This window comes from Mauremys mutica, chromosome 1 (genome assembly GCF_020497125.1).
Source record: "Mauremys mutica isolate MM-2020 ecotype Southern chromosome 1, ASM2049712v1, whole genome shotgun sequence".
Taxonomy (NCBI): Eukaryota; Metazoa; Chordata; order Testudines; family Geoemydidae; genus Mauremys; species Mauremys mutica.
In genome coordinates this window covers 27115108-27130254 of record NC_059072.1, presented here as the reverse complement: position 1 = coordinate 27130254, position 15147 = coordinate 27115108, and the positions used below count along the sequence as shown (strand labels likewise).

At 46.1% G+C, this 15147-nt stretch overlaps 1 protein-coding gene across 5 annotated transcripts in view; it reads right to left on the bottom strand.

Annotated features, from left to right (window-relative positions):
* Positions 1 to 15147, bottom strand: part of LHFPL3 (LHFPL tetraspan subfamily member 3) — a 414492-nt gene that overhangs the window by 118505 nt on the left and 280840 nt on the right. The window contains exon 3 of one of the 5 annotated variants that reach the window (XM_044979507.1): positions 4750 to 5098. The exons of the other annotated variants lie outside the window; for them this stretch is intronic. Coding sequence (XP_044835442.1) covers positions 5043 to 5098 — 56 coding nt within the window. The 3' untranslated portion in view covers positions 4750 to 5042. Of the gene's footprint in view, positions 1 to 4749; positions 5099 to 15147 lie in introns of those variants that run through there. 5 annotated transcript variants of the gene reach the window in all.

The following is a 15147-nucleotide window of genomic DNA, read 5'->3' as shown; positions in this document are numbered from 1 at the left end:
ACAGCTCTCCAGCAGAGGAGTTCATGTAATCTCTGAATAGAAAGAGGGACCCAGCATAGACTGACCGGGAAGTCTTGGATCTGATCAGTGTGTGGGGCGAGGAGTCTGTGCTTTCGTAGCTGTGCTCCAAAAAACGGAATGCAAAGACCTACGGGAAGGTCTCCAAAGCCATGAGAGACAGAGGATACAGGCGGGATGCAACGCAGCGCCACGTGAAAATCAAGGACCCCAGACAAGGCTACCAAAAATCAAAGCGGCAAACGGACGCTACGGAGCCTGCCACCACTGCCCCACCAGTGACCGTGGACTCTGACGATGGGACAGTGTCGACGGCCAGTTCCTCGGCGATGTTCGCGGACGGGGAAGATGAGGAAGGGTTTGTGGAGGACGAGGCAGGCGACAGCGCTTACAACGCCGGTTTCCCCGACAGCCAGGATCTCTTCATCACCCTCACGGAGATCCCCTACCAACCCTCCCCGGACGTGAACCCGGACCCTGAATCAGGGGAAGGAGCAGTCGGTAAGTGCTTTAAACATGTAAACTTTTATTCTTAATATAACAGGAATCTGAAGTATGTGTAAAGGAGGTCTCTATATATATGGGGATAGAACAGAAATCATCCAGGGAGATCTCCACGAAGCTCTCCAGGAGGAAATCGAAAAGCCTCTGCAGGAGGTTCCTGTGGAGAGCTGCCTTATTGGGTGCTCCGTGGTAGCACACTTTTCCGCGCCAGGCTTTCATGAGGTACTCAGGGAGCATTGCCTCCCCGAGCACAGCTGCATAGGGCCCTGGTTTGTGCTGGCTTTCACGCAGCATGCGCTCTCTATCTCCTTCAGTGACCCTCCTCAGGGCGATCTCGCTCGGCGACTCCTGCATCTAATTAGGAAAATTACCATAACGTTACGCCTGGTCCAAAGTATTTTTAAAAAATCTCCGGACAGATGGCGTAGCAGAGAGTCAGCACGCTGCTGCGTGACAAGCGTAACGGAAAGCCAAAGAATCAAATGGACGCTCATGGAAGGAGGGGGGACTGAGGACGCAAGGTATCCCACAGTTCCTGCAGTCTCCAAAAAGCATTTGCATTCTTGGCTGATCTCCCAATACCTGTACGGTCAAACACATTGTCCACGGCGGTTCAGGGCATAGCTCGTCAATGTACCCCCCTCCCCCACCCCCAGAAGGAAAAGGAAAAGAAATCGTCTCTTGACTCTTTTAAATGTCACCCTATGTGTACTGAATGCTGCTGGTAGACGCGATGCTGCGGCACTGTACTGTAGCATCCTCCCCCCCCCGCCTCATGGGTGGCTGATGGTGCAATAAGACTGATATCCGTCGTCATCATCATCAGCCTTGCTGTAGATGGTGTAGTGCAATACGACTGGTACCCGTCCTCATCATCAGCCCATAAGTAGACGGCCTGCTAACCGTCTTCATCATAGCAACAGGGGGCTGAGCTCCATCAGCCCCCACCCTTCATGTGTAAAAAAAAGATTCTGTACTGCCTGGACTGTCATAGCAGCAGGATGCTGTTTTCCTCTCCCACCACACTGCTTAATGTCCTGTCTGGACAATCATAGCAGCTGGAGGCTGCCTTCCCCTCATTTCATTTCAGTAACAAGTCACTGTTTCTTATTCCTGCATTCTTTATTACTGTAGCACACAAATCAGGGGACACTGCAACGGTAGCCCGGGAAGGCTGGGGGAGGAGGGAAGCAACAGGTGGGGTTGTTGCAGGAGCACCCCCTGTGAATGCCATGCAGCTCATCATTCCTGCATAATCTGACACAGAGCGGCTGTGCTCTCTGGTTCTCTGAAACACTGGATCTCTACTACACTAGCCCCATCTTCTATGCAGGAATTATTCTATTTTTAGATACCATAAAGGAGGGATTGACTCGGGGAGTCATTCCCAGTTTTGTCTTTTGCGCCCCCGGCTGATCTCGGCCAGGGGCACCTATGACAGCAGCAGAAGGTATAATGCAATACGTCTGGTAACCATCATCACCTTGCCAATTTACAATGGCATGGTAGATGGTACAATATGGCTGATAACCATCTGTGCTGTCATGCAAAAGCAAATGAATGCTGCTGTGTAGCGCTGCTGAATCACCTCTGTCCGCGGCATCTAGTACACATACGGTGACAGTGACAAAAGGCAAAACAGGCTCCATGGTTGCCACGCTATGGCGTATGCCAGGGCAATCCAGGGAAAACGGGCTCGAAATGATTGTCTGGCGTTGCTTTCCCGGAGGAAGGAATGAGTGACTACATGTACCCAGAACCACCCGCGACAATGAAATTTGCACCATCAGGCACTGGGATCTCAACCCGGAATTCCAAGGGTCGGGGGACACTGCGATGGGGTAGAACAGGGGCAGAGTTTATGCTTTCCGGATTGCCTGCAATAGGAGTGCGCATGAGATAGGTGCTGTGCATGCTCTTGTTCACAGACACAGACTAGACTGTGTTCATTGTTCACAAAAATGTATCTTTGCAAGGAATTCACTCCCTTTTTCCCATCACACAGCTTCGACTGTCTCCAGACCTGCCACAGCATCCCCCTCACAGAGGCTGGCAAAGATTAGGCGGCGAAAGAAAAAGACACGGGACGAGATGTTCGCTGAACTTATGGGGTGCTCCCGAGACGAGGCGGACCAGCAGAGCCAGTGGAGGGAGACCCTCTCTCTGTACCAGCGTTCGCACAGCGAACTGGAGGAGAGGTGGCGTGAGGAAGACAAGCAGGTGACTCAAACGCTGCTTGGACTAATGAGGGAGCAAACGGACACGCTCCGGCGCCTTGTGCATGTTCTGCAGGACCGCAGGCAGGAGGACAGAGCCCCCCTGCAGTGTATCTGCAACCGCCCTCCCCCGCCACAAAGTCCCATACCCCCCTCACCCAAAATAACCAGAAGGAGGGGCGCCAGAGGCCGTGTAAACTGTCACTGCACCCCATCAGAGTGCTCAAGTACCCAAAAGCTCTCATACCCTAAATTTTGAGAAGTCCTTTCCTGCCCGCCTCACCCAAGCCCCCGTCCCAGTTTCATCCCCTGTCTAGTTGATAATAAAAAATACTTTTCTGTTAATTACTGTTTCCGTCATGTTCTTTTAGAGGAGACTGTGTTTGAAGGGGGGGAAGGGGGTTGGTAATTGGACAGGACAATCACCTTTACCAGGGTACAGACACAGGGGCAGGATCAGCAGCAGGTCACACACACAGTGCAGTCAGTAGGCACCCTGGTCGGTATGGGAGGTAGTTTGCAGGTTCTGTGTGGGTGGTGGGGTACGTGACTTTGTAGCGGGGGAGGGGGGTTACAGATCTCATGCAACGGTCCCTGTCCTGGACCACAGAGCCACGCAGCAGAGGAATCTGTATCCGTCCTCCCCCGCCAAAAGGCCACATAGCCCCCGCACACAGAGTCCCAAAAAGGAGGGATGGCAGGCTCCGTTGAAACAACCAGTCTGGCACTGCAGACCGCTCTGGGAGCAGGAGCCTGTCATTCCTCGAGTTTAGAGGCGGTCTTTACATCACCGCACACCCTACCCAGCACAGTCCGTGTCCCAGTTTCAACCCTTTAACGCAAAGTCATCAATAAAGAAACCTTTGTAAAGTTACAGTGGAACATGTATTTTATTTTTAAACGTGTGTTGGAAGTGGGGGAAGCGGGGTGGACGGGGTATGTAACTGCAGATGCTAGTCAACAGTAACTTGGTAAAGAAACAGGGGCAGGTTCAGTTTCTATGTAAAGAAACTGAACAGTCACAGGTCACGCTGCTCGCTGCTTGCTGGTACTTGAAGAGTTCCTTGTCGCTGTGCAAGGCGCCTGCATAGGGCTTCACGAGCCAGGGCATTAGCGGGTAGGCTGGGTCCCCGACGATCACTATAGGCATCTGCACATCCCCAAGAGTTATTTTGTGGTCCGGGAAGAAACTACCTTCCTGCAGGCGTCTAAACAGAGCAGAGTTCCTGAAAACACGCGCGTCATGAACTTTGCCTGGTCACCCGACGTTGATGTTGGTAAAATGTCCCCCATGGTCCACCAGTGCTCGCAGCACCATTGAAAAGTAGCCCGATTTCTCAGCAGCTGACTGTGGAAGAGGTGGACGATAAGGCGCGAGGAGTTGACAACGGCCATAACTGCAGCGGGATCCGTGCTCGCAGTGCTGTGGTGCCCGCGCTGTCACTGAGCAGAAAAGTGCACCAACAGATTGCCCGCAGACGCTTTCAGGGAGGGAGGGAGGGCGTGATTGACGGTTCAATGATGACAGTTACCCAAAACCACCCTCAACACATTTTTTCCCCCAGCATGCATTGGGGGGAAATCCCAGAATTCCAATGGGCAGCGGGGAGTGCGGGAACTGTGGGATAGCTTCCCACAGTGCACCGCTTCCAAAGTCGACGCTGGCCCCGTTACTGTGGACTCACACAGTCGAATTAGTGTATTTAGTGTGGATACACAAATTCGACTTCATAATGTCGATTCCACAAATTCGACTTAAGTTGATTCGAAATAGTCTTGTAGTGTAGACATACCCTTAGTGTGTTAATTCACAATCCTTAGCATTTTTTTTACCTTATTTTAATCCACTTGTAGATCCAGGTTTTGAGTGAGTTTTATTGTACCTAACACTTGTGACATCCAGTTGATGGGCAAGAAAAAATATTTGCTCAGAAAATTTCCACAGATGCTAGCTGCTTCGCTACTGGTTTGAGTGTACACAGGATTGATTCCCTCCCTCAATTAAGTCCCTCCCTTCATGAGAGAAATACTCCGATGTACTCCAGTCAGAAATATTTCTTAAGGACTGGGCCCAGTTTTTCTGAAACCTCACTGATTTATAGACTAATTGGTGGCCATGGGATTTAAAGCTATATGGATTTTGGTGCCTCAAAGCTAGATGGATTTTGAGGGCTATTGTAAACTTACAAGTGCTAATCATGTCACAAAGACCTGGAAGGATACATTAAGAAAAGCTTCTCATCCATCTTCAGGAAAACAGGGCAGCTATGGTGTTTGACTGGCAGATTTATTGTTCTTAATGTGTCAGCTTTGCCAATACAGAATAAAAGTTAACAATTGCAGAACAGCAGGGAGACTACCTATAAAAATGAGATGGAATAAAGGAGGTTAGTTTTGCTCTTTAGATAGCAAGTGATGCTGCTGAAAGTGTAAAGGCCACATGCCAATTAATTCTCAGTGGGTTCTCAATTATCATTCTAAATTCAGCAGTTAGATTCTGAAGGCGAATTCTGAAAGGGCACATAAAGCCAGCAGTTAAAAGGTTGCTACAGATTTTTATTTTCTCCTTAACCATTTGGCATCACTTCTTGCCATGCTGCCAAATGCTGTGTTTTTGTTAAGGATGCTAGTCTTGTGCTTTCACGGCTGTCCTCATCCCAAAGATGATGCTTTCACACTTTTACAGTGTGACTCCTATGGCCCAATTCCAGCTAGGTCTTTGACATTTATATCTTCTCTTTAATATTTGAGTACATTCAATCATACCTGATATATTTCAGTTACTCTGAGGGATGTGTATGCTCTTTGGTATAACTACTGACTGATCTTTTGCACTTTACCAGAGTTTTATTTGCAGATGTATTAGCAAGGCATTATTGTGCAGTGTTATATTAGATCTTCAAAGGAAGCATGCCACTATTGGATACCATATCAAATATTAGCTCCTAAAACACTTGTGAAATGGTACCTGAAATACTGCACTCAAAGAATTCTGTCAATAATTTAAATAAGACTCTCAGGGCCATTTAAAACTTTGGTGACTTGCAATAATGGACTCAATTTACTTGGGCAAAACTCCTACACATTTTGCTCCCTGAGAGAGAACTGCAGGATCGGGTCTAACCTGTCCCGAAGATTCATATTTTGGATCAATTAGTTACTTAAAACAAAGAGTACCATTACTAAATATTTAGTATAAAATTAATTACTTTCAATTATGCTAAACTAGCTTTCTATTTTAAGCATATGTTTTTAAAAGTCATCAGATAGGAAACTATCGTACTACATATATTATAGATTAAAGATGCATCCAAGGTATCAGGTATTTGCATAATGCTGCTGTTTTTCACAGTTCATATCTAATGTGCGCTCATCATTCTCATCTTATAGATCACTAAGGTAGAAATGTAATAAAATGCATCTGGAATATTGCTGATGTGTTCAGGAAACAACAAATTATTTACCTTTACTCTTTATTGCAGGTAGCAATACTGCTGGATTTATTAAGTAGCTGAAGAATGCTGTCTACCCATTAGGCCCTGCTTTTGACCTAGAGAGCCTTAAAATTGCAAAGAGGTGGAGAATGTTCTTTGGATTGTAAATCTTTATTTGTATTGATCCAGAGCTTGAGATGTGCTTAACACCTGAGACCAGACATTGTTATAGGCTTGCACAGCAAGTTCAGGGAGTCGGGGAGGAAAACTTGCAAGGATATCAGGAGGCAGAGAGTACTCACAGCACATTTAGGTCCAAACAGCAGGGTTTATTTTGAGGTGCTTCTGTGGCTGAACTTAATGCAAATATAGAAGAGAACAAAGGTGGTGGTTGGCTCTCCGTTCTGTGGGGAGAACTGTATGGGTCCTTTTTCCATCCTCCTCTTCTCCTTCCAGTGAGGAGCAGAAGGAGACAGAGTTGGACAACATCCAGATCTCCTGTACACAAATGGGAGCCAATAACCATATTCATTTGCTCTCACTAAGACACGAGAGCAAAAGAGGGGCTGGCATCTCAGCAACAGAAGGTCAATTTTTTCAGAATGAAAATGACCCTTAATTTACTTCAGGCCATCTGATCAAATAGAAGCTGTAATTCTTGAGACAGTAACTCGCCTCTGTCCCGGCTCCGTGTCGCGTCTGTGCAATGCACAGCGCATGCCTACTCCAGCTCTTGCGAGTGGCTAGTGCACTTATTCCTGTTGCCTTAAGTTCCTGTCTCTTATCACTGAGGTTCTGGTAACAAATCTACCAGAACAGTTTAAAGCTGGAGATAATTGAAATGCCTAAGCTTCAGAAAGAGAAAAATTCTCAAGAAAATGCAGATAAATACAGGTGAATCCAACTACCCAAATTTGTCAAAAGAATTTTAGAACTACAGCTATTTTGAAGTAATTGATTTTACAGCGTCCAGTATTCAATCAAGATTTAAACAACAAAATGATTCAAATCTTGAAACTCTCATGACTCCAAAATGTAACAGAAACACAAGTTCAAGGCATGCTTCAAATGTATAATAACGATTTCAATCAGGATTGACCGATAGCTCAGCTTCATCTGCTGGAAGCCAACTGTCAGCTTTCAGAAAGATCATTAAAGTCAGTTCAGAAACAATCATGGCTCAAGTGGGGTATGATTTTACTGGTACAGAAGGACAAATCTGATGATTGACAGCTTACAGGTGTTGCAGAAGAATTCATTTCAAGAAACCCTAGGTGAACATCATCGGTTGGAGCCTTTTCAGATTTGTAAGTCATTCTTTTGACTCATGTTTTAAAAAGTATTGCTTTAATGTGTAGTTTTGTATCACAACTAAACACCATTGGAGCCACATGCTCAGCCATATACAAAGTACTCAAGTTCTGACTATGTGCATGTGTTGTGGCACTCCTGAGGGTGGGAAAGGACACAATGGAGCCAAAGAACTCCAGGCCTATATCACTACTATGTCACCTCTTTAAACTGTATGCAGAGGTGAAAGTGGGCCGGTACAGCATACCAGTAAGAAGTGGCTGCCGGTACGGGCCTGTACACAGCCGACGTTAAAGCACTGCCATGGCTTTAACGTCACTGCCCCTTTTGCCCTCCCACCCCGTTGGCAGCCCTGCTGATAGGATCCTTAAAGCATGAGGCCCCGCCCCTTCTGCCGGAGCCAGGCCCCCGTACCGGTAAGACTTTTATGTTACTTTCACCTCTGACTGTATAGGTGTCTTATCCTAACTTGTTGGATAAGTGCCTATCACAACTTGTTGAAAAGCAGTTAATCCTACAGTAAGAGGCAAAGTGAGTGCCCAGAACATACTCCGGAAGCTTGCAAATTGAAAATGGGGAACCAACCCAGCAACACGAAGAGCCACTGCATCTGCACTTTGCTATTCAACAGCCGAATATGTATGTCTGGTGTGGGAAAGAGCTGCTCACTCAAAGAAGTTGGACCCTGTGCTGAATGACAGCTGCCACTATATCATGGGATGTCTAAAATCAACAAACGTGAACAGCCTTTATGTGCTTGCTGGAATTGCTCCACCGGATATCAGGAGAGCAGTCACAAGCAAAATGGAATGATTATGACAGGTTGAAGATACCAGACATTCACCACATGGCCCCACCACAGAAAAGCTTCCTAGCTGCAATGAAACCACTTCAAAAATCACTGACGGCTACATGACTGGAAATTATGGTGCACATGGCCTGAATTACTCTAAGAGGACAAACCAAATGCATATGTGACATTGCCAAACGCCTTCCTGTGGGTGTGGAGAAGGACTGGTTGACCTGGAGATATTTAAATCACGTCTGAACAAGAATCAGTAGGTCAAAAGTCAATATACAAAAGTGGGACTATTCCAATGATACAGACACACATGACTGTGGTGAAACACAAACCATGGAACATCTATTGGTCTGCTGGCTCCTGGAGGAATTGTGCACCATAGACGATCTTGCCTGGGCCATATTATGTGCCCAACACTGGAAAATACTATGATTGTGGTGGAAAGACACGAGAAGAGATGATGACTAAATAAAGTAAGATAAATGGGTTTCTGTTTCAAACTCTGTTTTCTTTATTTATTAATGCAATCCCTAAAATTTTGGAGGGGGCCTACAGGCTATGCTCAGGCATTGCAGGCAAACATTTTCTGACTTTTATTCAGTTTTGGACATAACATCACAAGACTACAACATCACTTCTAATGCAACTTCTAGTATTGGTATGAAATTTTACTGCATGTTCTTTATCCTGCAGTTTACTGGGACTCATTCCTCACCCTGGCACTCACACGTTACATTTATGCCACTCACTACTCCCCCTGCTTATAGAAACTACCTCAATAACTGTGGATTTAAAATATACACCTTCAACCAATCAATGCTTTGTTCCTCTGGATATAGTGGAACAAATTCAGCCCTGTCTCAAGTACCTGCAACTCTATTAATTTGGCCCAGTATTGTGTATTCTGTCTCTTCTGTGCTGCATTTGTTACAAAGATGTACAGCTAATGTGAACAGTGTTTTGTCATAAGAGGGGTTCAAGTTATGCCTGGACATAGAGAATAGAGATGTAGATCAAGGGAAAAATCTGTTGTGAGCCAAGTGCCCTGTATTACTTCAGCTTATCCCTGGACCTCAATTCACTAAAAGGATTGTATCTCCTACCTTCTGAGCCTTTCTGGTTGTTGTTTTTTTTACATATAATACAGGCAGTCAAAATTATTTTTAATTTTAGGCATTATTAAATCTAATTAGGGAAAAAATCTTCTACCAGTAATGCCTTGAAGTGGCAGCATTGTGTGCCTCATTCGACTGATTCATTAGGACGACAATTTTTTTCTCTAATATTGCTATTGAATGAGGCTCCCCACAGAGTTTAGCAGCATGAGAGCCCTCCTTCCATGAAGCAGAATACCATTCTTCATACTCTTCCTTCATTAATCATTGGGGAGCGGGCACCCTTACTTCATGGTTTTTCATATTTTTACAGAGACTAATGCATGTATATGTTTGGGGGAGAGAGGATTTCATCTTATCACAGAAAGTCAGGCTGGAAAGAAACTCCTGGATTATCCAATACATCACTCTGCACTAGTGCAGGATAGTCCTTTACTTTATTAGTTACTTTAATTTACTGTTGAAAGCCTCTATTTTAATCTCACTGGTAAATATATGCATATTTTCTAAATCCCATTATACAGTATATTTTATTTATTCTAGTCTTACTGTTGCCAGCAAATTAGAACAATTTCTCCTCCTTTTGTTGGTAAGTTTCTTTATGAATTCACATACTACTGTATAAGCAGACTGTTTTGCAAGGTGGTGCATATTTAATGTATGTAATCTTTCGCCATAGTTTATTTCTTCTAACTCCTCTGTTATCTTAATGACTGTTCTCTACACTCTCTCTGTATCGTTTCTAAACAAAGCCCTTGATTCTGCCATAGGATCTGAATAGGTGGGGTTTAACTATGTAGATTCAATAGCAAAAGTTAAGAGTCTGTCTTTAGCACCACAGCAGTCTCTTCCTGATAATTTTAGGTTATATTGTTTACTATCCTGGACCCATTTCTCCATTGGACCCCACTAGTGAGGACAGTGACCCAAAAATCCCTTAATGCCAACTGGCAAGGGACTTACAGCAATATCCTGATTCTGGTATGTACATGCTGGTTCATTAAAGAATGTCATGTAAGGTCTTCAATGACAACTGGGGTCACACTGGTCAATATTGTTGTGAAATTTATGTAAAGGCGCTATATAAGGATTTATGCATATATACTGAAAATATGTTCTTAGAGTCTGTATAAAGGTATCAGCAGAGGTGGAGAAAGATTTTCTGCCAGCCAAAGGATGTTTATTCACCTCTCTCTCTCCCTCAGGATGTTAATTAAGCATTGTAAGTTAACACAGCGGATACCCTCTTACATACAAAGTCAATGAAAAGATGCAAAGTCAATAGAGAAGCAGCTCACAGGAAAAACAAGCGACAGCGAGTTATACTATCTCTGAGTACAGACAATGAACTTTGGGGACTAAAAGTAGAAGGCAAAGAAGACACCCCCTTATTCTGCACCCAGGGACTAAATGGGCAGTGCATTTACATTCATGAAAACAAGATCTCAGCCAGCTTTGGTTGAAACACACTCAGTGGTGGATTAGCCACTGGGCCAACGGGGCCTGTTCCCAGGGTCCTGGCCAATTGATGCCCTGGAAAAATAGGCACCCAATCATCCACCCGGTGCTCCTGCTGGGGAACGGGGTCAGGGCTTGGGGGCTTGCCCTGCTCCCCCTGCCTGGTGCTTCTTCCAGGGAAGAGGGGGGACTGCAGGTGCAAGAGGTGGGGAGGGGCCCTCACTTGCTGTGGCCCAGGGCCCCCCACATCCTTAATCCGCCTCTGAAGACACTAGCTAAGATAAAACTTTAGATAAGAGGTTAACCTGTTAAGTCAAGTTTAGTCTCCAGAAAACATGTAATAATTATGTTGTATATGTAACCTTTTGTTTCCAATATCATTACTCACTATTATTTGAATATGTGATAATAAACTTATCCTTGTTTTCACTATGTTTACATCTAAGTGCTGTGATATTAAGCTAGGTGCTGATCCTGAGCTGAATCATCCAAGCTGGTGTGCACATAGTTCCCTTGGGGACAGCTGACCTGGTATTTCTATGAGTGTTCAGTGGAGAAGGGGCTGGATATTACAGCGAAACACTTCAAAGGGGCTTAGGGACTCAGGTGCATCTACTGTTAATTTGCAAGGCAAAGTCAGTCCTGGCGTAGCTGCTCACACACATTTCTCTGGGCTAACAACCTGGCAGTGTCAGGGAGCTGACACCCAGTTAAGCACAGGCAAGACACCCCCAGCTGCCAGTGTGAGCGTAACAAGGTGACTTCCAATCCTGGGTACCCCAAGAACTGTCACAAAAACTCCTATGCTTGTGTGGAGTTGTATTGACCACGTGACTTTGCACAGGTGTTGAGATCATGTTAGCAGATCCTAATGCAGGTTGAGACATAGGAATGCACAGAAAGTATGGGATCCTATTAATTCCTCTAACAAATACACCTCTTTCATTGAAATCAATAGGATCTATCTGCACATATCTGAGATCAAAATGTAGTCCATACGTACTATGGATGTGTTGAGTTATATTACTTGAAACAGATGACCACTGCAGTGTAGACACAGACAATATATTTAATACCACAGCAGACTGTTGGGGGTGGGGGTGGGGGGACTGAATGCTCTACTACAAGTATCACATGTAGGAACAGAGAGGTTATAATTTGTCTTTATGAAGCTGTGGTTAGACCCAGGAGCAGCGCCAGGATTTCTGGCGCCCTAGGCAGAATCCGGGGGACAGCATTTTGTGCTCTCCCCACGGGGCGCGCGAGAGCTTCCGGTTCCACTCCCGTCGTGCTGCCGAAGAAGGACCCTCTGCCGAAATGCCGCAGGTGACAGCGGCAGTCACTGAGCTGCTCAATTGCCTGCCGCTGTTTTCCGTGGCACATTGGCAGAAGGTCCTTCTTCAGCAGCGCAATGGCAGCGGAACCGGAAGCTCCTGTGCGCCCTGTGGGGAGCGCACAAAATGCCGCCCCCCGAATCCTGGCGCCCTAGGCGACCGCCAAGGGTTGCCTAATGGAAGCACCGGCCCTGGTTAGACCTCACATACAGTGCTGGGTGTAGGCAGGTTCCTTATTATGGAGATGTGATGTTCTCACCACAGTTAAGGCTGCAATCATAAGCAGCCTTATTTTTATCTCCCATATACTTCTGGGTGGCAAAGTTGGTATAACCTGTAAATAGCCAGGTTTACACTGGAGGTGGAGATTTTTTCAGATACAGTTTTAAGAGACTCAGTTAAACTGCCTTTTGGTTATAAGTCATTACATTTTTTTGGATTTGCATTTAAGATTTCCTTGTGAACCTCCGGATCAAAAATGTCTTGGTCCTAACCGTTCAAACTTCCCTTATGTTTAAAAAGCCTTGTAAATTCATTGTGTAGGGCCTATGTTGTAGGCTGTATTTGAAGAAAATGGATTGTAATTAAACAAAGTAATTAGCAATTGCATCTAATTGTAATGATTATAGTGTACGTATGAGCAGCTTGACTTTTTTGTAGCTGGTTGCAGCTGAAAGAGAACATCTGAGTCTTTTACCACTTTAACAGAGCTTTTTGCCTTAGTTCAAATGGCAGAGAATTGTGTTTGGGAACTATCAACTAGGGCAAGGATTTCCAAGTTTCTCTGTCTAAAATTAGGCACTGAAATGAATGATTCAATTTTTATTCAGCACCTATGAAAAGTGGAGTAGTCAGGGCCAGTGCAACCATTTAGGCAACCTAGGCAGTCGCCTAGGGCACTAGGATTGGGGGGCGGCATTTTCTTCAGCAGCAACCGCGGTGGCCGGATCTTCGGCCGCCCCGGTCGCCACCAGCATTTAGGTGGAGGGAGCTGTGGCAGGGGAGCGCGGGGAGGGCCACCTGCAGCAAGTAAGGGGGGGAAGGGCGGCACGCAGGGGAACTCCCAGCCCCAGCTCACCCCCTGCCCCGCCTCCGCCCCGAGCACGCCGTGGCTGCTTCACTTCTCCCACCTCCCAGGCTTGCAGCGCCTAAGCTGATTGGCGCTGCAAGCCTGGGAGGCAAGAGAAGTGAAGCGGCGATGGTGTGCTCGGGGAGGAGGCGGGGCAGGGGTGAGCTGCTTCACTTCTCCTGCCTCCCAGGCTTGCAGTGCCTAAGCTGATTGGTGCCGCAAGCCTGGGAGGCAGGAGAAGTGAAGCAGCGATGGTGTGCTCGGGGTGGAGACGGAGCAGGGGTGAGCTGGGGCGCGGGGGGGTGCCTCAGGGCAGAGGGTGGGGAGCTGCTGCAAGGGGGGGCGCCTCAGGGCAGAGAGGGGGAGCACCTCAGGGCGGGGGCGCGGGATGGCACAAGGTGGAAGTTTCGCCTAGGGCGCGAAACATCCTTGCACCGGCCCTGGAAGTAGTTATATGACTCTTCCTTTTAGGCACCTAAGAATAAACATTTGTCTTAGGATCTTAGTCCCAGCTCTGCAAGTCTGCCTGGCTTATCTGGTAAATGTGGTGTTTGGCTGCAGCAATGGATTCACTAAAGAATAGGACCCAGGTAGTTTCCCTCTTCCTTGTAAAGTAAGAATACAACTGGTCAAGCTGGTTTTGTGTTACAAGCATTAAAAAGCACCCTGAGCATGGAACTAGAGGAAACATGTGGATCACTCCTAAGCTTGTACAAATGAAGGATGGAAGAGAGGTGGGTAACCATGGCAAGGAAAGGAAAATGTCAATTAAGGAAAGAGACTAGAACAAAAATAATTAAATTTTAGGAGTTATTTTACAGAAAATTAAGTGCCAATTTTTAAAGCAAAATTTTAAATATTAGATGTTTATATCTCAGGAGACCTCAGGGGATTTGGCAGCCGGTATCAAGAGGAGTGCCCCAAGGGTCAGTCCTGGGGCTGGTTTTGTTCAATATCTTCATTAATGATCTGGAGGATGGCGTGGATTGCACCCTCAGCAAGTTTGCCAATGACACTAAACTGGGAGAAGTGGTAGATACGCCGGAGGGTAGGGATAGGATACATAAGGACCTAGACAAATTAGAGGATTGGGCCAAAAGAAATCTGATGAGGTTCAACAAGGACAAGTGCAGAGTCCTGCACTTAGAATGGAAGAATCCCATTTACTTCTACAGACTAGGGACTGAGCGGCTAGGCAGCAGTTCTGCAGAAAAGGACCTAGGGGTTAGTGTGGACAAGAAGCTGGATATGAGTCAACAGTGTGTCCGTGTTGCCAAGAAGGCTAATGACATTTTGGGCTGTATAAGTAGGGGCACTGCCAGCAGATCATTCCCCTCTATTCGGCATTGGTGAGGCCTCATCTGGAGTACTGTGTCCAGTTTTGTGCCCCACACTACAAGAAGGATGTGGAAAAATTGGAAAGAGTCCAGTGGAGGGCAAGAAAAATGATTAGGGGGCTGGAGCACGATTTATGAGGAGAGGCTGAAGGAACTGGAATTATGTAGTCTGCAGAAGAGAAGAATGAGGGGGGATTTGATAGCTGCTTTCAACTACCCGAAATAGGGTTCCAAAGAGGATGGATCTAGACTGTTCTCAGTGGTACCAGATGACAGAACAAGGAGTAATGGTCTCGAGTTGCAGTGGGGGAGGTTAGGTTGGATATTAGGAAAAACCTTTTCACTAGGAGGGTGGTGAAGCACTGGAATGGGTTACCTAGGGAGGTGGTGGAATCTCCTTCCTTAGAGGTTTTTACAGTCAGGCTTGACAAAGCCCTGTCTGGGATGATTTAGTTGGGGACTGGTCCTGCTTTGAGCAGGGGGTTGGACTAGATGACCTCCTGAGGTCCCTTCCAACCCTGATATTCTATGATTTGATTCTGTAGAATG